The 22747-nt window shown below is 54.1% G+C and overlaps 2 protein-coding genes across 7 annotated transcripts in view; one reads left to right on the top strand and one right to left on the bottom strand.

Annotated features, from left to right (window-relative positions):
* Positions 1–12520, top strand: part of TCERG1 (transcription elongation regulator 1) — a 29655-nt gene extending 17135 nt beyond the window's left edge. For all 5 annotated transcript variants that reach the window (XM_082063966.1, XM_082063968.1, XM_082063965.1 and 2 more), the window contains 9 exons: positions 261–350; positions 1080–1198; positions 3175–3325; positions 7414–7578; positions 7822–8004; positions 9043–9222; positions 10134–10217; positions 10427–10527; positions 11519–12520. In XM_082063966.1, the coding sequence (XP_081920092.1) occupies positions 261–350; positions 1080–1198; positions 3175–3325; positions 7414–7578; positions 7822–8004; positions 9043–9222; positions 10134–10217; positions 10427–10527; positions 11519–11720 (1275 nt within the window). In that variant the 3' untranslated portion in view covers positions 11721–12520. The remainder of the gene's footprint in view (positions 1–260; positions 351–1079; positions 1199–3174; positions 3326–7413; positions 7579–7821; positions 8005–9042; positions 9223–10133; positions 10218–10426; positions 10528–11518) is intronic.
* Positions 12521–14013: 1493 nt separating this feature from the next.
* Positions 14014–22747, bottom strand: part of PPP2R2B (protein phosphatase 2 regulatory subunit Bbeta) — a 60915-nt gene continuing 52181 nt past the window's right edge. For both annotated transcript variants that reach the window (XM_082063543.1, XM_082063544.1), the window contains exons 5-9: positions 18836–19013; positions 17873–18037; positions 16455–16624; positions 16260–16351; positions 14014–15482 (exon numbers count right to left, since the gene is read on the bottom strand). In XM_082063543.1, coding sequence (XP_081919669.1) covers positions 15203–15482; positions 16260–16351; positions 16455–16624; positions 17873–18037; positions 18836–19013 — 885 coding nt within the window. In that variant the 3' untranslated portion in view covers positions 14014–15202. The remainder of the gene's footprint in view (positions 15483–16259; positions 16352–16454; positions 16625–17872; positions 18038–18835; positions 19014–22747) is intronic.

Below are 22747 nucleotides of genomic sequence, written 5' to 3'. Positions count from 1 at the left end.
GAGGGATCTCAGGGGTGTCTCGTGGTGCACTCGCACGTCCCAGCGCCACCGGCAGCGGTGGCAGCGCGGCGGCGTTCGGCCGTTCCGGGCGGGCAGCGCTGCAGCTGCTGCGCCAGCCTCTGCATCTCTTAGCGATGGGAACTCCAGGATCATTTCCTTTCCTCTTCCCATCACACGTCCTGTGGTTTTCAAGCAAAACTTATTTCTTATTTTTGAGGAAAATTAACCATTAGTTAAAATGTTGCTTTTTTTAATTAAAGGTCTCTGCTTTTTCAACATGGGAGAAAGAGCTACACAAGATAGTTTTTGATCCTCGTTACTTGCTTCTCAACCCAAAGGAAAGGAAACAGGTAAAAGAGAAGTCCAGTTCCCTGGCTTTATGGGAATGCTCTGTCTGGTTTGCCCTGCCAGCCTCGCGGAGCAGCCGGTGCTGCGGGCTGGTTGTGACGAGGCTTTGCTGCCGTGCAAGAAGCCAGCAAGGAAAGAAGTGAATTGATAGTTGTTATTTGTCCTGTGGTTGGACGATCTGATATTTGAATTCTGTGCAAGTTGTATGGATACAGAGAGCTCCCAAAACCTGAGAACCCTCAGTATCTCTTCAACATATTGACATAATGAATAATATATATATTTAAAATAATAGATATATTTATTTCAATAATAACATATATATTAAAAAAAAAGTGGGGGAGAACCAAAACGGCATTTTTGTTGTTAAGCCAATTCTCACTGCGGAAGCTTTTCTTCAGCCGATGTAGGGCAATGGGGAGCGCCAGGAACGCCAGAAGCGCCGCTGTGGTAAGCGTGTGAGCCAGAAAAGCGTTAACGAGGGAGGAGCGTGTCAGAACGTCGCCACGGTCCCAGACGCGTGTTTAGATGCAGTGCGCTGCATGCTGGGCAGGGCACGGTGACTCGCGCATTCAAATCCAGAGGGTCTCTCTCCTCCTTTCCGCCCCGTCTGTGTCGGGTCTCTGGTGAGAGGAAAGGCAATAAGAGAAATGGGGTTTTTCCTCCCTCTTGCCTGGAGCTCGCGTGGCCTCAGCTCTGCATGCTTTGTGTCGGTGACTGTGTTTTCGTAGGTGTTTGATCAGTATGTGAAAACACGAGCAGAAGAAGAACGCAAAGAGAAGAAAAACAAAATAATGCAGGCCAAGGAGGATTTCAAGAAAATGATGGAAGAAGCAAAGATTAATCCGAGGTAGGAGCTGCTTTTTTGTTCATATCCGTGAGCTCTGTCAGAATGACATATGGCGGGGGGTGTGAGGTAGATCACCCTCTTTCAAAATGGGCAAAGAGGAGAAGAATCATCAGATGTTGTTGAAATCTTCTTTTGCCTGCTTGTATTCACCTAACCCAGGAAATAATCCAACTTGTGATTTGCAGTGATTTAGGTATTAAGCCATTTTGAAGAAATATCCGCGCTGTCTGGATTGATCCACCACAAGTTCTCCTTAATAACCCTGTTGCTTCTTAAGCGTATCTGTGGGCTCTGGGCAGTGCCAGGGAGGTTTCTGCAGCTTGGAGGGGGTTGGAAGGATGTTTTTCTGGTTACAAAGTATGTTACAAATATGATAGAATGTTCTGATTGCTTTACTATAGAAATTGTTATATACCCCTCACATTCAGACCTACTTGCAGTGATAATAGCAAGGTGATGACAGTGAGCGTACTAACACTCCAGCTTTAATTGCTAGAATGGTTTGTTTCACAGCTTCCTCCCATCGAGTTGATGAAATACGTGCTTATGTCACCAGACAGGCTCTGAAGCTTTCTCTTCCAGCATCCCTTGGCCTCTCTGCCGTTCATTCTTTTACAGTGAAATAACAACTCGTTTGTTTTGCTTCAGCTTGATCTTTTCAGTGTTGGAAAGCTGGTGAGGTTAGCTTCCCAAGTCAGGGTCCGGTAGCTTTGAATGACTTCCGAGCTGATGAATAACTCTGACTTAGGGCACTGTCTGCTCATTATACGGGCTGGAGGAGAGCAGGCATGGAAATGTTTTAAGAAAAGTTCATCAGTAGCAAGTTTAATATATAATTCAGAGTCTCACATGGACTATTACGTATCCTGAGTGTCCTTAGACCCCGAGATCCCTCCAGCGTGTCACGGTGGGAACGACTCTTATCTGATTATGGGCTGGGGTGGGAAGGTTCCAGCTGAAATACTGTCGTGTTTAATCTTATCCTTTGTCTTCTGGTTTCAGTGTTTGTCTAAAGATATTGCTGTACTTCTGAGAGTGCCGCTCTGGGTTTTTATCATCTCAGCCCAACACGCTCGAGAGTTTGTGTTCCACTTCACTTAAACAGCTCTTGTTCTGCAATATAGCTATACATTCACTTTCTAATCTTTTTGAATAAGCTACCAAATTCTCTTCTTGTTTCAATTTACCCTACAGCAACAGTAGGCTGGATTTTCCAAGTCTAATTATTTCCATGCTGTGATGAAAACATTCGTATGATTATAAGTGTCTCACGTATTCTTGGGGCCAGATTTGCATCAGAGCTTGGAAAAAGCACAGTAGTGGTTTTTTTGAGGTAAGTGGCAGTACCGCACCTGCTGCACAGGTTGGAATCTGGCCCTGGAGGTGAGAGGACGCTAGGGAGACGCTGCGGGGTGACGGGTGGCCGGCCCGGAGCCGCCGGGGCTGCCCGCAGCCTGTGAAGTGTTTTGGTCTCGTGTGTGCTAAGGTTGGGCTGTGCGATGCTGAAAGGAGGAGGAAAATGGCCTCAGCCAGTGTTCTATCGTGACAAAGCCCAAAAGGTGATTTTCTCGGTTAACTCTTAGCATGGTTTGGCTGCAGGCACGTTAAATGCTCAGTTTCGCAGCTGGACAGACTGCTGGCTGAACTGCTAACCCAGAGAAAGAAGATCTTTTAGACAACCGAGATTTTTCATTTCTTCTTGGTTGCATCGCAATCTTCCTCTCTACACCTGCGCTTTCTGCAGGTAGCTGTGTTCACACCAACGCGGGTCCCCTGCAGGTCTCTGACCGCACCTTTGTGTGTGCCCGAACCCAGCGGTAGCCCATCCATCCAGGATCTCTCTCTGTAGTCAGGATGTTGCCTTTTTTATTTTCTAATGGTGCTCCGGCATGTATTCCAGCAGAACTGTCTCTGCTGAACCTGCTTCCCAGCAAAGACAGCTCTGCCAAATGAGTTCACTTGCCATTTTGTTGCAGAACTACTTTTAGTGAATTTGCAGCCAAGCATGCTAAGGACTCGAGGTTCAAGGCAATTGAAAAGATGAAAGATCGAGAGGCCTTGTTTAATGAGTTTATCACAGCGGCAAGAAAGAAGGAGAAAGAAGACTCGAAGAGCCGAGGTGAGAAGGTAAGGAGACGGCTCGGGGCGCGGTGTGCGTGGTGCGAGTGCGAGCGGGACGGGCTGGCGCTGCCGGGGCCGGCGCTGCCGGGGCTGGCGCTGTGCGCCGCCCAGTGTCCCGGGCCGCTGAGCTGCCCGCAGCGTGCGGCTCCGCTGGCTCTAGAGCGCGTAGCCTGAGCTTACATTGAAGTCGAGTTTACTTAAATCATGCTCTTTTTCATTTTCCTAAGCATTTAACAGTATATGCTTACTGGAATAATGCCTGATTTTGTTTTTTGTGTTTTTTTTGAAGTTATATTATCCTGAAGCATTAAAAGGAAAAGGATTCTTGTCCTGTTTGGCTGGAAACCCCAGAACTGGCCATTACCTGTCTGTTCTCTAAGTGGAGCAGTAAGAACTTGACATTCTCTGTAGGGTACTCTGTTTAAATTTCAGACAGCTTCCATGTCCTCTCTTTCCATCTAAAAGCTGGCACTTAGGTGACTTTTTAATCTTTCAGTAAATATATCTTATGTATGAACTGCTGCTTATTAGAAGGAAAGGCCAGCTGTTAAAGATGAACAAATTCCAAATGTCATTTGGCCGCAGCGTCAATAGGAGGGTGCAGGTTTCACCGCTGGGAAGCAGCTGCCACAGAAGTGGCATCAAATATTGTCACCAACATGGGCGGCCACTTATGTCCCTGCGTGTTGTGTGAGTGAGAAAATACCCTCTGAAGCATAATCATTTTTGACATTTTAAAGTCTACAGTACTTACTTTGTAGTGTAAAGTTATTGCAAATTTCCGAAAAATTCAGCGAAAAATGCTGAATAACACGTTTGATTCGGGGACAATTTCCTTGTCCAGTAGGTTTTGCATATTTGTTTTAATCTGGGTACTCCGGTCTAATTTGATTCTGTACTCGATTATTTTCGAATGTTGACTTGTTGCTGATATTTCCAATGAATGATTGTGCTTCAGAGAACTGATGTAGTTCAAAACCAGAGTCTTACGTACTGCATTTGGGTTATAACTGTGGCGTGGTAAAGCATTCCTGCAGCTTAATAGCGCAGTTGAAGACGTAAGCACAAGTAATGATTTGTTTGTTGTTGCATGATTGTTCTGAAGTTGAAAAGTTAAAAGGAGATTGTATTTGTTTGCTTTTGAAATAATGTTTTTTCTCCAAAAGCCTTTTGTAACCATTTTATGTATTCTGTTTTATAACAAGTGGATAGACTTTACAGTTATGTGCTGTGCGGCCTGTCAATCAGTTCAGTCTGACAGCTGTCAATCACTGACACGCAAATATTATGGGATTCCCTAGTGAGGAAAGAATTGGTATCTCTGTGTGGTGCCTTTAGCCTGCCGCAGCTCCGGTACTTTACATTTTTTAGTTTATTTCCTTGTGAAGTGATGAGAGTTGTACCTGCAATGTGTTAACTGCCAAAAGACTTCTAAATACACCTGAAATATTTGCAGTCGTATTTCCTTTAACTCTGAAAGTGCTTAAAACAAAAAGAAAATGTAAAGCATTTAACCTGAAGCTTTCTCAGTCTGTTTTAAAAGTCCAAAGTCTTTATTTAAGGAGGATCAACTCTACAGAAATCTTTAACGTAAGGGTTTGAAATTCTATAACGTTTTGATTTTGCTTCATTGAGCTGCTGGTGGGATGTGACTGCGCAGCCACCACAGGTGGGGGGTTCCGTGGTGGGGCTGGTCACAGTGAGCGGGTACAGTGGGCTGGGGTGGTGACACCGGTGAGCTGGACACGGCCGTCCCGGGCACGGTGACACCGGTGAGCCGGACACGGTGACACTGGTGAGCTGGACACAGTGACACCGGTGAGCTGCCCATGGCTGTCCCGGACACGGTGACACCGGTGAGCTGCCCGCGGCTGTCCCTGGTCACGGTGACACCGGTGAGCTGCCCATGGCTGTCCTGGTCATGGTGACACCGGTGAGCTGCCCACGGCTGTCCCTGGTCACGGTGACACTGGTGAGCTGCCCACGGCTGTCCCGGACACGGTGACACCGGTGAGCTGCCCGCGGCTGTCCCGGACACGGTGACACCGGTGAGCTGCCTGCGGCTGTCCCGGACACGGTGACACCGGTGAGCTGCCTGCGGCTGTCCCGGACACGGTGACACCGGTGAGCTGCCCTGGACACGGGGCCGTTCCCTCTCCTGGGGATGAGCTGCTTTCCGTGGCCGCGGTGCCGCGCTGGGCCGCAGCCGCCCTGCCAGGGCTGCCGGGGCCGCTCCTCGGCGTCCAGAGCTCGGCCCCTGTCCCGGTGCCAGTCGAGCTGGTCAGTGCGTGTGGGTGTGCGAACTCCCGACACCACGGAGCTGGGATCGGAGCTTATCCCTTGGAGAAGTTTTTGACTCAATGTTTTGAGATGTTTTTGCCCTTTCTTTTTGAATTGGAAACCACATCGCAATACTTGCAGAGGGCTGGAGGTAAACCCGAGCTCTAGGAGCACCAGGGGCTGGGGTGCCATGGGTTTTGGGGGGAAGGAGCAGGCCGGAGCCTCCCGGGGCAGCGGAGCCCGGTGGGAGCGGGCGGGGGCTCAGCCGCGCCGGGGCTCCTGGCTCTGGCTCTCTGGCTCTGCCACGGTGCTGCCGCGGGCTGCAGGTTCATCCTCTGCAATGCACAGACACACACAGATGTGATCTGTGCAGACACTTTGATACCCTTACTTTATAGACTTCTGTAGTAACGTCTGGGAATTGTTCGATTTGCAACAAATATTCCTAATGCCATGGCTTAGAAAGCTTCATCTTTTTGATACTGCATGCATGTTTTAAGATGTTTTGAAACAACATTCTTAATTTTACAATGGATAAACAGTTTGCTTAGCATTTTGTTCAGCTGCTTTAGGAAAAAGTGATAGTGCTGTAGATGTAGAGTGACTTCCCACTGGCACTAACCAGTTCTTTTCTAATCTCTGTTTACTGTCTTAATCTCTCTGAGATCGCAAAGAAAAGCCTATAAAGCCTTTTATGTTCATATGTTAATATTGTGAAGAACTACAATTGTTGGTGGGCCAGCCTGCAGAACGTTGGTTCTGGTTTTCTTGCATTCTGTAACTAAACACGTGTTTAGACAGTCGGGATGTGACAGTTCTCTGCAAGCCAGAGCTTGTCCGCCTGTCCATCCGCTCGCTTCCCTTATCAGCCTCAGTCTTGAGCAGCCGAACTGCCTTTGGTGCTCTTCTGGTTTAAAGGGACGAGGAGAGAAGTAGCAGCTGGGGGCAGCCCCTCTCCCGGGTCCGCGGTTGTTGACTGGCGCGCCGGCGCCGCTGTGCCGGGGCTCAGCCCGGCCAGGCTGCCGCGGCACAGGGACAGCGCCGGGCCCAGCGCGCAGGAGGAGGGAGCCGGGCTGCCCCGGAGCCGCGAGCGGCACGGCGGCCGCGCCTGCGCCCGCTGGCTCCGGCACCACCCACGACTGATCCCCTGCCAGCCCTTGCAGTGGCTGCTACAGGCAGAGTGCCCATGTGCCATTTCCAATTGACAGTGGAGATAAAACATCTCCTTAGACTTTTATATATATGTGCATATCCATCTTAAACGTGATTTACTTAATTACCTTATGTGGGTAGTTCTTTATTGGTTAGATCCATCTTAAGGCTTCGCTCTTGATCAGCAGATCCAAGTATTTACTGCCGTTCATTGTGCACTTGGAGGGTGAATCCATAAACACGTGATTTGTCTAAAGCCCTGTTTAAAGTTGCATAGCTTCTCTAATATTAATATGCAAAATGCTATAATGTAGGATCAATAACTTGTTACTCTGATATATTTATATAAAGCTCAAAAAAGAAGCTTAAATTGGAATAAAATAATAACTGTATTGGTGAATAATTCTTTAAATAATATAGTTCATCTTAGATGTAGCAGATCTTAATGTATCTGCTTTAGCAAAATTGTCCCAAGGGGAAGTGAATTTTAGACAGAGTTGTGTCTGAATTCAGAGTTTAGTGATTTCTCTAGAGTGTAATGGTATGTAATATTAATATGCTTCCCTCTGTTGGAGGTAAGTTGACTCCTTTTATATAAAACAAACTGTTGGGTATCAGTATTTTTCTCAAGTATTGTCTTTCGGTTTGTGTCTGTAAACCAGATCAAAATGGACTTCTTTGAGCTGCTGGCTAATCACCACCTGGACAGCCAGTCTCGCTGGAGCAAAGTGAAGGACAAAGTGGAGACTGACCCGCGGTACAAGGCGGTGGACAGCTCCTCGCAGAGGGAAGACCTGTTCAAGCAGTACATAGAGAAAATAGCCAAGGTGGGTGCGGAAGGACGGCCCCGCGCGGCCCGCGGCCCTCGCCCCGTCCCGTGGGCAGCGGGACCCGCCTCCCTGCCCGGGGACCCTGCAGAACCTTGTGATCCACAGATCTCAAATCGCTTTCAAGTATGCTGTTCCAAGATGCCTTTAGTCTGATAGCCCTTTAATTTACTTACCTGTCTAATGGAAATTTGGAAGATGTTGTCTTGGTTTTATTGAGAAAAGCTTGTTCTTACATTTCAGAATTTAGATTCTGAAAAAGAAAAGGAGCTGGAGAGACAAGCTCGCATTGAGGCCAGTTTGCGCGAACGAGAAAGGGAGGTGCAGAAAGCTCGTTCGGAGCAAACCAAGGAAATCGATCGCGAACGTGAGCAGCACAAGCGGGAAGAAGCTATCCAGAACTTCAAAGCGCTGCTGTCTGACATGGTGAGATACGGACGGGCTTTCTCAGCTCGTTGGTGCATTGTTGCATTATTTTTCTAATGGTTGAATTACACAAAAGATCTTAGGCCGTTGTGGTTAAGTTTATATAGAACTAGAATCCTGTTGTTTCTCCCCCCGTCTCCGTCGCTGCTGTTGGCTGGGCCTTGGCTGAAAGGACGCTCGGCATTGCGTTGCGTGCCATGCCCAGGGAGGCGGTTTTCAGCGCGGTTCCCGAGGCGTTTCTGCAGAGTCTCGTGGGTGGTGGCGCATTTTCAGTCCTGCTGCTGCCGTTCTCCTCTGGGTCTGCTGGCGGGTCAGCTGTTGTTGGGCGTTAGCCCAGGGCCCCTGGGCTCCGAACGCTCCGAACGCAGCGTCCCTGCCGTGCCGCGTCTGTGCCGGTTTGTGCGTTCGCTTTGTTCTCTGCAAGCTGAGCCAGGAGGTGTGTGCGGCGTTCCTGTGGGCCTGTCCTGCTGGGAGCACGGGGTGGGTGACACGAGCGTCACCACGTGTGCTGTGCCTGTTCTCCCGGTGTCATGTGTGAAATCAAATGCCACTAGCGCTCGGTTCCACATTTCGGCACCGAAGTCTTTATAAGGGGCAGGATAGAAAGGGCTTATTGCTGTGGTCAGGGGTGTAGCAACCAACACGAACCAACAGCTCCCCGAGGGTGCTCTCGGGTCGGGAACAAGGCACCGCACACTCCTCAGGTCTCTGGAAACAGTTCTCTCTGAGGCTCCTCTCCAGACCGCTCGTGGTTAATTCAGTGTGTTGTGCACAGAGGAGGAGGGTACTGGAGTTTTCTGTTGGAGAGGATGCTCGGCCAGGTCCGCGGGGCGTCTCCGGCTGCGTTGGACCCACGCTGAGCCGTTCCTCGTGCCGCTGGGGTTTGTGGGGACGCCGCTGCAGCCTCTGCCTTGAGAGCTATTGTATGGGTTGGTTTTTAGTCTTTAATTTGAACCATAACTTGAAACAAGAGAAATAAAAAGTGTAAGACAACGTATGAAATATCAGTGAAGTGTATGAAAAACGTTTTTTGGTCAGGTCCGCTCTTCGGATGTGTCGTGGTCTGACACCAGGAGGACGCTGCGCAAGGATCATCGATGGGAATCCGGCTCCTTGCTGGAGAGAGAAGAGAAGGAGAAGCTCTTTAACGAGCACATCGAAGCACTTACCAAAAAGAAGAGGGAACACTTCAGGCAACTTCTGGACGAAACCTCAGCGGTAAGAGCTCTGCATATTCAATCCTCAGGCCTTTGCCAGCCCGCTGGGATTTGGCGTCTTCTGCTTCCCTGTCCAACAATCTGATTTATTTGTTGGTATTTCCAGGGCCTATTTTCCATCTTCATAACGTGACGTTTCCTTATCTGTTTATTTTGAGTGTTACTTTGGTTTAACATACAGTTAATTTACATTTACACTTCTAATCAGTGATCTTTAATCTCCTGCAGGATGTTACGTTTCTTCAACACTGAGTTATTTGATACTCTTTATGGCATTTTGCTGTCTCAGATATGCAGTGTGTCTGTCTTAACGAATAGCGGCATAGAACCTTGCTAAGTTCATCTGTTTTGATGTGCTCCTGCTCTATCTGTACTGCTGAATCCGAGCTTGTGTTCCATGTAACACTGTGGAGATCTGGCACCTATTCTGTGTATCGGGGGTTTACCGCGTCCTGCTCTTCCTCAGTTATGTGCCAACTTCAGTCGGTTTTCTCATGACCCAAAGTTTTTACCCCGTTTTTAATGCATTAGTTAAAAGTGCTTAAGAACATAAGGCAGAGTGAAATGACAACCATGTAACGCTGAAGCAAGTTTTCTGTAGGTGATTTTTAACAGCATCTTCATGTACAAAAATATGTACTAGAGAAAGACGCTGGGATGTAAATGACGCTTGTGAGGACTTTGATCTGAAAAAGTCGTTTTAAAATACTAAAGAAAAGTACATACATAAAATCAATGAATTAAAAATACTAATGTAGTAGTATCAGTAATCAAAACCCAACACTTCAAAATACAGCGACAAGTTTGTCAGTGGGCTTGGGAGGTATTTAAAAGCTTCAGATGTAATATTTATGTTGTGTGTTCTTAGAATCTCATTTTCTTTCAATTTACCGGTTTTGTTTCTTTTGGAAGATAACTTTAACATCAACGTGGAAGGAAGTGAAAAAAATCATTAAGGAAGACCCAAGGTGCATTAAATTCTCCTCGAGTGACAGGGTGAGTGGTTTGTGTCGGTGCCGTGCAGGTACCGAGCCTGCCGAAGCGTTTCTGCTTCGGGTGAACACAACGAGCAGTGTTCACTGAGACTTTTGTTAAATTAAACGTGTAAAAGATTAACATACAATCATTGCTTATGTTGAGTACTTTAAGTTGTATGCAGTACTTAATCTGCATTCAGTGTTTTAAGCTTATCTTTTTCCTTTCAGAAAAAACAAAGGGAATTTGAGGAATACATTAGAGACAAATACATTACTGCCAAAGCTGACTTCCGAACGCTATTGAAAGAGACCAAATTTATAACGTACAGGTACGTAGCATAATGGCAACAAAGGACCAGTCTTTTATTGTTCTTTTCTATATCAATGGCAACAAGCCGATCTTTGTGTTTTCCTGGTGAGCTGGTGTCCAGGTTACACTTTCACAACGTTTCGTGACCTGTCTCAAGCACTCTGCAGCCGACACAGCCTCTCGTTGGGCTGCGCTGTCCGTTGGCGGGCTGGGCGCGCTGAGGATGCCCCGGCGGCGCGCGACGGCTCCGCTCAGGACTTGGCGTGGACAGCAGAGAAATGTCGGCTGCATTGAAATTTGGGTTGTAGAAATCATACAGAACCTGCCTGGGTTCTGTGGGCAGATTTCATTGACAGGCTGTGCCCGAGAGCAGCTTTACAGAGCAGGTGGCTTTTTCACGGAGTTTCAGGAGACGTTAAGGCTGGTACAGAATCTTGGGTATGGACCAAAAGACGTTTTCTATCAAAACCAGGAGTTCTGGTTCTGGTAGAAAAGGTGCAAGGTGCAATTAAGTTCTCTGGATCCTGACGAGCGCCGCGGTTCCCCCCGGTCAGCGCCGCGGTTCCCCCGGTCAGCACCGCGTGTGGCAAGTTCTGGTCTAGGACCTGAGCTGGCGCGGTGGACACAGTTCAGCCAAGCTGGACCTAACGGAGACCGCGCATCCAAATTCTAGTAGTTTGCCTCATTTAGGTGCTGAATTTAAAACTCTGGGTTTGTGTCCCCTCTGGGCTTTAGTGTTTGTGTAGCTCATGCAGTGCTGTACAAGGCTGTTGTACAGACACCAGTCTCCCATGGTGCTTAATTAATGCAGCACAAATGTAGGAACAGGCCTTTATTTCTGCGCATAGTGTGTGCTGACGTGCCTAGTCCTGACCTAAAGCGGCACCTTTCTAGCTCAGAAGAGCCGGGTCTGTGCCCTCCCTTCCGCTGGCCGGGGCGGCTGCTGGGAGCTGGGCGCCGGGGCCGGTGTCTCCATCGCCCTCAGCTGCGGCTTCTTACACCTCTTTCAGATCCAAAAAGTTGATCCAGGAGTCAGATCAGCACCTGAAAGATGTAGAGAAGATCCTCCAGAACGACAAGCGCTATCTAGTACTTGACTGCGTCCCAGAAGAGAGACGCAAGCTCATCGTGTCCTACGTGGACGACCTGGACCGCAGAGGGCCCCCTCCGCCGCCCACCGCCTCAGAGCCCACCCGCCGCACAACGAAATAGTCACGAAATACTCCGAGCCAGGGGTGTCTGTTAAATCCAAAAGCTTGCATGAGCCATCTGTCGGGTTTATACATATACATACCGTGAGTATATTGCAAAACCATCTGAGGAGCAGAGGAAGAAGCAGCATTTGTGAACATAAAATGGTCTCTGTGTGGGGGGAGCAACACCACAACCCCCACGTTAAGGGTATTTATGGGTTTCTTGGGGGTGTGACGGGCAAAGCTCCGGCGTGGGCGGCGCCGGAGCCCTGCCGGCGCGGGGCTGTGCGCGTCACCCACGGCCTGGGCTCGGGCGCTGTCCGGAGCTGCGCTCGCCCATTGCCGACGGCTGCGTGCTGGAAACCAGAGTCCGATTCTCTGCTTGCTTCACCCTTGTAAATGGGACTAAATCCATTAAAGCCAGAGTTAGAACTGAAAGAAGAGAATTAGGACTAAGAGACCAAGTTAAATTTGTTCACAGGTCTGCTTTGTTCCTTACCCTGTCCATGAATTAGAAGCAAAATCAGGTTGCTCTGCCCAAGTGAAAATTTGTCTAATAATTTTTACTCAAAGTGGGAAACACTTGGTAACTAACGGTGGTTACCGGAGCAGAACAGGACGGTTGTACACACACACTTTTATTAACAATAAAGTGATCTTTACATACTGCTGGATTAGACTGTGGATTCCCCTCTGGGCAATTCTTGTAAACTATACTCCTGTTTTGAATGTTCAACTTGTGTTTCTAAAGTTTAATTTTGAAATGTTGGGATTGTTCAGTTTATGTATTTGAACTACAATAAACCAACCCTTTTTATATATGGATTGTACAGGCCTAATACCAGGTTTTGTTGGATTTTGTTGGACTTGTGAATTTATGAGTAAAGCAAACAACTGAAGTCATACCGCCTGAATTCGTGGCTGTGTTTGGCGAAACGCTCCCCGAGGCAGCGGCAACGTTGGATTAACCGGCGGCAGCAGCGTCAAGGTCAGCGGACGTGCCGAAGTTATTTTCTCTTTTAGTTCTTTAGTCTTCTGCTTAAACACGAGGGTGAGGATGGTGGTGTCACAGTATTCCCATCAGTTTCACGTGTTGAGGGATCTCTGGGCGGGGGCTGCGAGGGGCCGGTTCTTCCACGGCGCTGCGTGCTGTTCTTGAGCAGCGCCGGCCCCGGGGCCCAGCACCGAGCAGCCGCTCGCAGGTCAGCGCGGGAGGCGCGTGCGCGGCGGCGCCCGACCAGCTCCCGCAATTCAGGGCGAGCACCGTTGCTCTGGGTGCTGTGGGCACTGTGGGGCGCCCGCTCGCCCTGGCAGCGCCGCGCAGCACCGCACAGCACCGCGCAGCACCGCACAGCGCCGCGCAGCACCGCTCTGCCAGTACGTGAATGCCTTTTGCTGCGCTCAGCACTCCCTGCGGGAAGCCATGCATCTTTTATGGCTGTTTTAAAATATGGTTAACTTGTTCATTGGATGAATTACTATTAATTTATCTTGTTTATGGAGACCAGATGTTCATTAACATTTATTTATCTGCTGATGCTGTGGATAAAGCTGTTACACGCAAGGTGTAGGGGGTGCGGGACATGCGGAGCATTCGGTCCCGCAGCCCCTGGGGCAGGGTCCCGCGTCCCCGCAGCAGGGATGGCCGGGGGGGGCGGGGGTGCTGGTTTCAACTCGCTGTGCTGGCGCTTGTCCCTTTCTTCACGTTCACTCCACAAGCTCTAGAAGTAACTTAGTGGCTGGTGATGGGCTCAGGAGCCATCACATCTCATCTCTACTTGTGGAAGCGAATGACAACTTCCAGCCCTAATGATCTGCCCGGTCTGGCTGCGCCACGAGAAACGAACCCGGCACCGTTCGGTGGAGTGAGGTCGGTCTGCAAGGAGCTAAAGCGGTTTGGTTTCCATGAGAGGGTTTGATCAGACTGCTGCAGGTGGGGGCTCAACAGCCCCCAGAATAGCTGCTGGACGGGCAGAACATCCCCCACGGGTGCCCAGGGCCCCGGCACAACGGCAGCAGCTGCGGAGACATCTGGGACAACCTCCCTGCTGGTGCCGGAGCGCACGCTTTCTTTACAGGAGCAGAGAAAAGAACGTTTTAAAAAGGCTTCATTTGCTCGTTTTTGTTTTCTTTTTTAACCATTTCATTTTTTAAGAGAGTTACTCCTGCAAGCCGGGACGTGTAACGAACGGAGAAGCCCGGGCGCTGTGGCTCGTTCTGCGCTCCCTGCAGCCGCCCCCGCGCTCCCCCGCGGCTCCGGGGGCTCCCAGGTCCCTCAGGGGTGTGGGAGCGGGGAGGTGACAGCGGGTCACCTGGGGACGGTTCTGGGGCCGCTTTGCCCTCGGGTCAAGCGCAGGCCCCGCAGGGACACGGGCGCTGGGGCCGCCTCTGCAGGGCCGCCCTCCCCGAGCCGCTGCTGCCGTGACAGGGGTGAGTGTTCTCATTGCCTTTAGTACTTGGCTGTTGTTGCAGAAGCACTTTCCAGATTGACTGATTCAGTGGTTCTTTTTCCTTTTTTTATTGAACGGTTGCTCAAGTAAAAGAGGGACCTGAACAATCTTTAGAGCCGAAAGGGGCAGCCTCGCCATGCAAAGAGGAGGAGTTACTGGTTTTATTATCATCATTGTTACTGTTATAACACGGAGCACGGACGGCTTCTCTCGGAAGCAGTCAGGTGCTAACAGCAGTATACAGTTGGGTTCTTCTTTAGAAGGTCATAAATTAGCAACTTATTGTTCATCATTAAAAAATGAATAAATAAATAAATAAATTTTAAAAAGAAAGAGAGAGAGTGTCACAAAATGCAAGAGCTCACAACAGAACAAGTGAAAATAGTGAAAGCAAAAGACAAGGAATGCAGAAGAAAGCCCCGGTTCAATTTGGTTTGCAATCAATGCAGTTTGGAAGCATCATTTATAAAGGTATTTTGTATACCAAAGAAGGCACCACAGTATCTACGACACCAAATCCCGGGGCTGGGCTGGGGCAGCAGCTGGTCCCCCAGCACTTGGCCCCTGCACATCCCAACTTTTCCCTTTCGCGTTTGGTTTCGCTGTCTCTGCTGGTAAAGCCACAACGACAACAGAAGGACAGATGTGAGAAGTGGCAGAGGGGATGCTGTTCTGATCCTGACACGTAACGGCTGGAGCGAGTTTGGAACAATCGGAGCGGGGTGGCTGTGACAAACCCCCAGGGACAGGTGTCCCCTCCCTGTCCGCGCTCAGCGGCGCCCGCGGCACCGCCCGCCCGCCCGTGGCTGACGGTGCCGCCCCCGTGCCGCCCCCGTGCCGTCCCCGTGCCACCGGGGACAGTGGCGCCAACACCCCCGCCCGCGCTCAGAGTAAATAGAGAAAGGTGTCTGGGAGCGCTGTCTGTCTGCAGAGAACAGCTGAACACAGGACAGGGGGAAAAGGAAAACGGAAGAAAGAAAGAAAAGAAACCTTTGAAATGGTGTGTTTACTAGTGTCAGTACATGGGATTCCTAGAGCATGACTCGTCCTTCTAGTTCACCTTGTCCTGGAATATGTACAGGTTATTTGTCGCTGCCACGGCAATGATATTCTCGGAGGGGTGCCAAGCTGTATGCAGGATCTTTTTGCTAAAGTCCAGACTGTCCACACTGATTTCGTCTTTCCTCCGCTTGCCGCCCACGCAGACCTTGCGGGGCTTGAGGATGGCGCGGGGTTTGCTGTTCTCCCGCGAGGCCTCCAGCGTCACGTCGCGCTTGGTGTTGCGGTCGAACATGCGGAAGAAGTTGTTGTAGGAGCCGGTCATGATGACGCTGCGAGGAGGGAGGAGGGACGGGTGACCGCGAGCCCGGCCCGGGCACCGCGGGACGCAACCGGGACCCCGGGACCTCCCGTCCCGTCCTGCGCCGAAAGGCTCCGGCTCGGCGAGTCCCCACGTCCCGCTCGTCCTGCCCCCAGGGGACGGGTCATCCCTGCAGGACAACCGCGCGCACAGAGATCCGGCTTTACGGCAAAGGCTGAGCTGGCCTGGACCCAACGGGCTCTGAACAGGCTGCCCAGCGCCCTGCTGGAGCCACCGTCCCCGGAGGGTTCAAGAGAGACGAGCTGCCCGGGGACAGGGTTGGGTAACAACTGTGATCTTAAAGGGGTTTTCCTACCAAAATGTTTCTATGATTCTGTGAATGACTTTCACACCTTTTTAGAGGCAAACTGAGTATCCAGCTGCATAGAGATTTGGATTAGATTTGGAATTTGGGCTTTAGGCCCCGTTGTGCCTCATTTACTCACTCGGATGGTTCAGAGGAAAACAAATGCAGCAATCCTGGCAGGTCAGCTGGTCGTGCGCCACCTGCCGCTGGTTTGGTGTGATTGTGAGGGATCATTACCCCAGGTTTTGGCAATCTGGAGCCAAACGCATCCGACCGTGCGCTGGGTGTGGGTGAAATGGAGACAGGACCTGAACCCACCCGGCAGAGCCAGGAGCCCACCCGGTGCTCGCGTACGGGGGTCTGGGTGATCCCACTCTCCAGCGGCCGGGGAGGGGACAGCTCAGGGACACGGGGGCAGAGCCGCGCCGCTGAACCGCTCACCTGTCGGAGCCGTTCCAGACGCACTCGAACTTGTCGAAGATGCAGTCGTTCTCATAGAGCGAGCAGAGCTTGCTCCGCAGGTAGTCGTGAACCTGCCGGCACGGAGGGACGGGTGAGGCCCTGCACCGGCACAGCCCGGCGGCGGCCGACACCGCAAACACCGGCGCCGCGGGCGCCCCGCTGTGCCCCGCTCACCTGGTAGGTCTCGATGGGCCGGTTCTCCATGTTCAGGTCCCACACCTTGACGGTGAGGTAGTCCCGGGTCATGATGTACCTGCCGCTGTGGCTGAATTTGACATCGGAGATTGAGGAGATGATCTCAGAGAAAAACGACCGGTTACTCGGGTCTTCGGGCTCTTCGAAAACTGCGGAGGAGGAAGGAGAAACGCCCGCGTCAGCCGCACGGGAGCTCCGGGCCAGGGGACCCCACAGCCAAGGAGGCTCCGCTTGGGCTCTGGGGCCTCTGCTGGGCTTGACCCAGACCAGAAAACGTATTTTAAGGCCTTCACTTGCACAGCTGAAGCTCCTTTGTTCTTAACGCGTGCAATCGGCAGAGCCCAATCTATCACCAGCACCGCAGAGCTCAGAAGATTTAGAGCCTTGCCTGTCACTTCTCTCTCCAGAAATCAATGTGCAGGATAACTGAAAGTCAATGTAAATATTTTATAGCCACTGCAACCTACAGATTTAATCTGATCAGTCTTTGAGTAAATCACAGTTTGAACCGTCTGAAGGAGACTGATGAAGTTCTAAATTAAATGTATTCACAAATTTGATTTCAAAGTAACATAACTGAGCAAGTACGGCCACCAGGGAGATGCAGCACGGGCAGCGCAGGGACCCCGGCTCCTCCCGCCGCCCGCAGCAGCTCACACCAAACCCGCTCCCAGCGCCTCTGTGCAGCCCCTCCCAGCGCTGGGCTCCGCTACGACCCCCGGCCCGCCCGAGCTCGGGATCCGCTCGGGTTCCCGTCCCGCACCGCGCCCCGCGCTGCCCGCGCGCCCGAGCGCGGCAGAGACGGCACCGCGAGCGCCAGTAAACACCAGCTCTCTGCAACCAGAGGCGGCACTGCCCGCAGCAGGACCCAGCCGCGGGTCCTTTAACCACCAGCAGGAAATCTGGTAACACGGCAGGTGTTTTGAATAAGAAAAGCGACAGCAACAAGAGGAGCTGCAGATCTGAGGCAGCCCGGGCGAGCCTGAAAGCCGCAGGTCGCCTGCAGCCATCGCGGCTGCTCTGACGGCTGCAGCGGCTCCGTCACCGTGTGTGAGCGGGTGTCAAGGCTGCAGGCGGTCAGCGTACAGGAGCAAGAGGAAAGTGTTCCGGCACTGATGGTGCCGCGGTCACCGTGCACGGACACGCAGCGACCCTGGGCCCCGGCTGCTGAAACGTCCCTGGGGGGTTTGTAACGTGCACCCAAAAACCTGGGGCTGGACGCCGGGGCAGCTGCTCCTCGGGGCCGGGCAGGACCACCCGGCGCGGGCAGGACCACAGCCCGGCACAGCCGGGGGCCAGGCAGGGCGGCCGGGCAGACCTGAGCCCAGGCTGGGCTCCGCGCTCCCTCTTCTGGGCTCCTTGGACCCCGGGGGCCGTCCCGCCGGCGCTGCACTCACACTTGGCGTGGCGGTCGCAGAGCGCGGCGGTGCGCATGTCGCACAGCCGGATGGTGCCTTTGCTGCTGCTGTAGACAAAGGTGTTGCAGTGGTGCGGGTGGAACTCGGCGGCCGTGATCACCTCCGTCAGCTCCTCCATGTTGGCCGGTTTGATGTCCACGATGTCTGGCAGGGAGTCAAGGAGCTGCACTTGCACCCTGGCTGAACTCCCTCCGGCCATCTAAACCCCCTGCGGTGTTACCGAAATTCAGCGCTCCTCGCCTGCCTCCCCAGCCGTGCCCCACCTTGCAGCACCGCTCAGCGCACCCGCCTGTCACTGCCCAAATCCTCTCCAGCCGCCTGAATTTGCCACGTGCCCTGGGGGTCTCTCGGTAGGAATCACTACACCAGTACCTCCAATGATCAGCGCCTGTTGTCACTGTTTCTGCTGCAGCAGTGACAGGGTGACTGGCACGGCCTCGTTTGTAGGACTGGCTGGCAGCGCCGCCGCGCTGCAGGGCACCGGGGACATTCCTCTCTTCTTCCCCAAGGTGTCTGTCTTCCCATCACCCGCGGGCCCCACTCCCCCCGCCCCACGCAGACCCTGCGGCGAACTTGAGGAATGTCACCAGGGGGAGGCAGGGGCAGTGACGAGGGGCTGAGCCCCGCGCGGGGGAAGCGGCTCCGCACAGCGCTGAATGTGTCCGCCGGAGACAGCGGCAGCGCGGGCAGAGCCAGAGCGCAGAGCCAGAGCGCAGAGCCTCGGGACGGCCCGGGAGGGATGTCAGACGTTCCCAGCCCGGCCCCGGGCAGCTCCTGCACCGAGGAACTGTGACGGGGACAGGGCACCCCGGGTACCGGCACGGAGACACAGACACGGCCCTGCCGCGTCCACACAGCTCCCCCCACCGCTCACCTTCACCGCGACCCGTCACCCTGTCCAGCTCCCTCATTCTCCTGCTCACCCTGCGCACCAAAGGATACTGAAACTTTGATTCGTGATTTCGAAGTTCCACAGGTTTATCCTCAGGTCATCCGCTGACATGTAGGTCTCGTAGTCGCTGTTGACGGAGATGGAGTTGATGTGGTAGGTGTGCGCGTTGGCAAACACCCTCCTGGGGGTGGCCTCCACCATCAGGTCCATGGGCCGCAGCACAGGGACCTGCAGGGCGGGAGCAGAGCGTCAGCGCCCAGGGACACGGGCCGGCTGTCCTGCCGCAGTCCGGCTGTCCTGCCGCAGTCCGGCTGTCCCGCCGCAGTCCGGCTGTCTCGCCGACCTGTGGCAGCGCCCAGCACGGCCATGGCAGCCTGGGCTGGCCGCCCATCCCCCCCGCACCCTGTCCCAGGGACCCCGCGCCCTCCCAGCGCGCGCAGCGGGACACGCCGGCGCGGAGGCCCCTGACTGCAGAGCTGCCCGCGCGGGCAGCGCTGGGGCGAGCGCCCGCAAACCCGCCGTGACCGCGCGGCAGCCGCCGCTCCAGCCCGGCAAACCGCTCCCAAAGCCTCTGCCTCCTTTTGTTACCATTAGCCAGAGTCTGACATTCCTGGAGCAGAAACACACGGCTTGAGAGAGCCAGGTCAGCACGGGTTCTTCTAACTTTTGCATTGCTCCTCAGTGAAGTGACACAGGGAAGAGATGAGAGGAGACAGGGAGAGGGAAGACACGGGGCTGGGACAGACGGAGGGAAGAGGGGACACACATACGCCTTTGGATGAACCAGCATAACTCGTGAACACTGGGGGATGGAGAGACGCAGCAAGAACAGCGGCTGCGAGGAGCGGTGTGAGTAATAACTTCAGACAGAACGCTCTGGAGGCAAGTTAATACCCCAGAAAGGTGTCAGTCTGCGCTCCCGCTTGCCAGCGAGACATTCCCTGAAGCTACTTCATTACTGTGTATATTATCTGTGTGCTGCCCAAAGAGATTTCCCATGGCTGCAGAGGTGGGGACAGGAGTGTGACAGCCAGCTCGAGTGACACTAGAGCACAGGGACTGCCAGCTCGGAGCCTGAGCTTGATGTGACGAGCCTGCCTGCTAATTCAGCCTGACACCGCCAATGATGCATCGTTTGCCGCTGATGGACTCGCGCAGCCATCTGGGGACACGGGCTCGCGCGCCGCTCGGGATCGCGGGGCCGCGCCGGCACTCAGACCGTCGGAAACGCGACGGGCGTGCAGAGGGATGGTTCAGCAGCTGCACAGGCCTCGCCGGCACAAGCCCAGCAGAAGCTCCAGCAGAGGACGCGGCTCCGTGAGATGGTGCTCGTGGTCCAGCGCCAGCCTGTCCCCGCGGTGCCGCAGGAGCCGCGTCTGCGCCAGAGCCTGCGGGCGCCGCCGCTGCCCGGCCTCGCGCACACAGCGCAGATCAACGCTCCAGCCAACACAATTTCACAAACGTTACTTCCGAGCCAAAGTCTGGAACTTGGTCCGTCACCAGGTAAAACCCCATGAGAGGAGCTCACCTGGTCATTCGTGAGTATTTTGTTAAGGTGGGACTTTTTATCTGCTAAAGCAGCCAGAATCTGCACTGGAGTATAGAGAACAGCAAGTGTCCATGCCCCTTCTAACCATGTGCTGCAAGCTTGTCCTTCAGAGTATCACCAATCAGTGTGTGAAGCTGGAAGCATCACCATTTGAGGCCGGCGCAGGCGCCGGCAGCGCCCGCGGGCTCGGCACGGCGGCCCAGGGGAGCGGGCGCGGCGGCAGCAGCAGGTCCCGTGGTGGCGGCAGCGCCGTGGCGATCCTCAGCATACACAGCCCCCCCCGCACCCCGCTCCAATCACCCAGCCCACCTGCAGGGCAGGCTCTGGTATTATATATACCCATTATTAAAGGGTAATTCAGTGTAACAAACCGCATCAAGTACATAGAAAGGCTGTCAAATAAAATAAACCTCTAATAAATTAAATTACTTCCTGTTTTCAGGAAGGGGGGAGGGCATGACAGTCATTTTTCATTTAAAACAAAATATGTCTCAATTTTCTCTCTGCCTTCAGCGGGCACCCCCTGCAAACAGCCAGTCCCGCTCATTCCGAGCGCACGTCACCCGCGCTCCCCTCCCCGCCTGGCGAGGGCGCCCCTCCCTGAGTCACACGGGCACTAATCCTCCCTCGGGCTGTGACACCCGTGTGGCTGCAGGACGGCGGAGCCGGAGCCGCACACCCCAGCCCGCTCCCACCGCCCGAGCCGCGGCTCCTCCGGCTCCTCCCGCTCCCACCGCCCGAGCCGCGGCTCCCCCGGCTCCTCCCGCTCCCACCGCCCGAGCCGCGGCTCCCCCGGCTCCTCCGGCTCCTCCCGCTCCCACCGCCCGAGCCGCGGCTCCCCCGGCTCCTCCCGCTCCCACCGCCCGAGCCGCGGCTGCCTCGGCTCCTCCCGCTCCCACCGCCCGAGCCGCGGCTGCCCCGGCTCCTCCGGCTCCTCCCGCTCCCACCGCCCGAGCCGCGGCTCCCCCGGCTCCTCCCGCTCCCACCGCCCGAGCCGCGGCTCCCCCGGCTCCTCCGGCTCCCACCGCCCGAGCCGCGGCTCCTCCGGCTCCTCCGGCTCCTCCCGCTCCCACCGCCCGAGCCGCGGCTGCCCCGGCTCCTCCCGCTCCCACCGCCCGAGCCGCGGCTCCCCCGGCTCCTCCCGCTCCCACCGCCCGAGCCGCGGCTCCCCCGGCTCCTCCGGCTCCCCCGGCTCCTCCCGCTCCCGCCGGACACCGCGCAGGAACACGAGTCGGTACATGGGAAAATGACTCCGGCCTCAGCTCCGGGATGGTGCGGTCACTAAACCTCCCAGCAGCACCAGCCAACACGTGCGGGTCTGAGCTGCCCGTCACTGGGACCGAGCGGCGACACAAACCCCAGCACAGCCCCACAGGACTCGACCATCTCACGGGACACAGCGCAGCCAAAATTCCTAAAGGCTGTGACCACAACGGGCCGGCTCAGAGGAGACAGAACAGAGCAGACAAGCGAAGCAGCAACGACACGTCAGCCCCGAGAGCCGCTGCTGCAGCCCCGCATCACCCTGGGCAGCCCTGCGCCCGCACCGGGACAGCACCGCACCCATCCTGGGACAGGACCGCACCCGTCCTGCACCCGCACCGGGACAGCACCGCACCCGTCCTGCACCCGCACCGGGACAGCACCGCACCCATCCTGGGACAGGACCGCACCCGTCCTGCACGTGCACCGGGACAGCACCGCACCCGTCCTGGGACAGGACCGCACCCGTCCTGCACCTGCACCGGGACAGCACCGCACCCGGACAGGACCGCACCCGTCCTGCACCCGCACCCGGACAGGACCGCACCCGTCCTGGGACAGGACCGCACCCGTCCTGCACCCGCACCCGGACAGGACCGCACCCGTCCTGGGACAGGACCACACCCGTCCTGCACCCGCACCGGAACAGGACCTGCACCTGCACCTGGACAGGACCGCACCCATCCTGCACCTGCGCCAGGCTCCACGAACACCCCAAAAACCAGGGCCAGTTCCCAAGGGTTTCTCACATAAGGCTGAGCATCAGCTGCAAGCAGCATTCCACACACAGCCCCAATCATCACAGATTTCCCATTCTTTGCATATTTTTGTAGCATGACAGGATTTCTTTGTTTGTAACTGAGAATTTGTCCAGTTATTACACGCCAGGATCACTTTCACCATCTGTACCTCCATTCTGAAATAAGTTTGCAGAAACCCCAAAGAACAAACATTTTTCTTATTTGAAGTTAAAAACCCTGAACTGTTGATGCTGATCCCATTGGAAGTACATTCCCTTAGAGATGTGTGTTTGAAAAGGTATCTCTTATTTCTCCCCCCGCAAAAGTGTGTAGAAGCGCGGCCATGTTACCAAACTCCAAGGAATCCAAAGCTGGCTGATGACGCTGCCCAGCACGCTGTTTTCACAGGG

This window comes from Streptopelia decaocto, assembly GCF_964273445.1.
Source record: "Streptopelia decaocto genome assembly, chromosome: 12".
Taxonomy (NCBI): Eukaryota; Metazoa; Chordata; class Aves; order Columbiformes; family Columbidae; genus Streptopelia; species Streptopelia decaocto.
The sequence above is the reverse complement of the archived record's forward strand: the minus strand, read 5'-3'. Positions and strand labels throughout refer to the sequence as shown.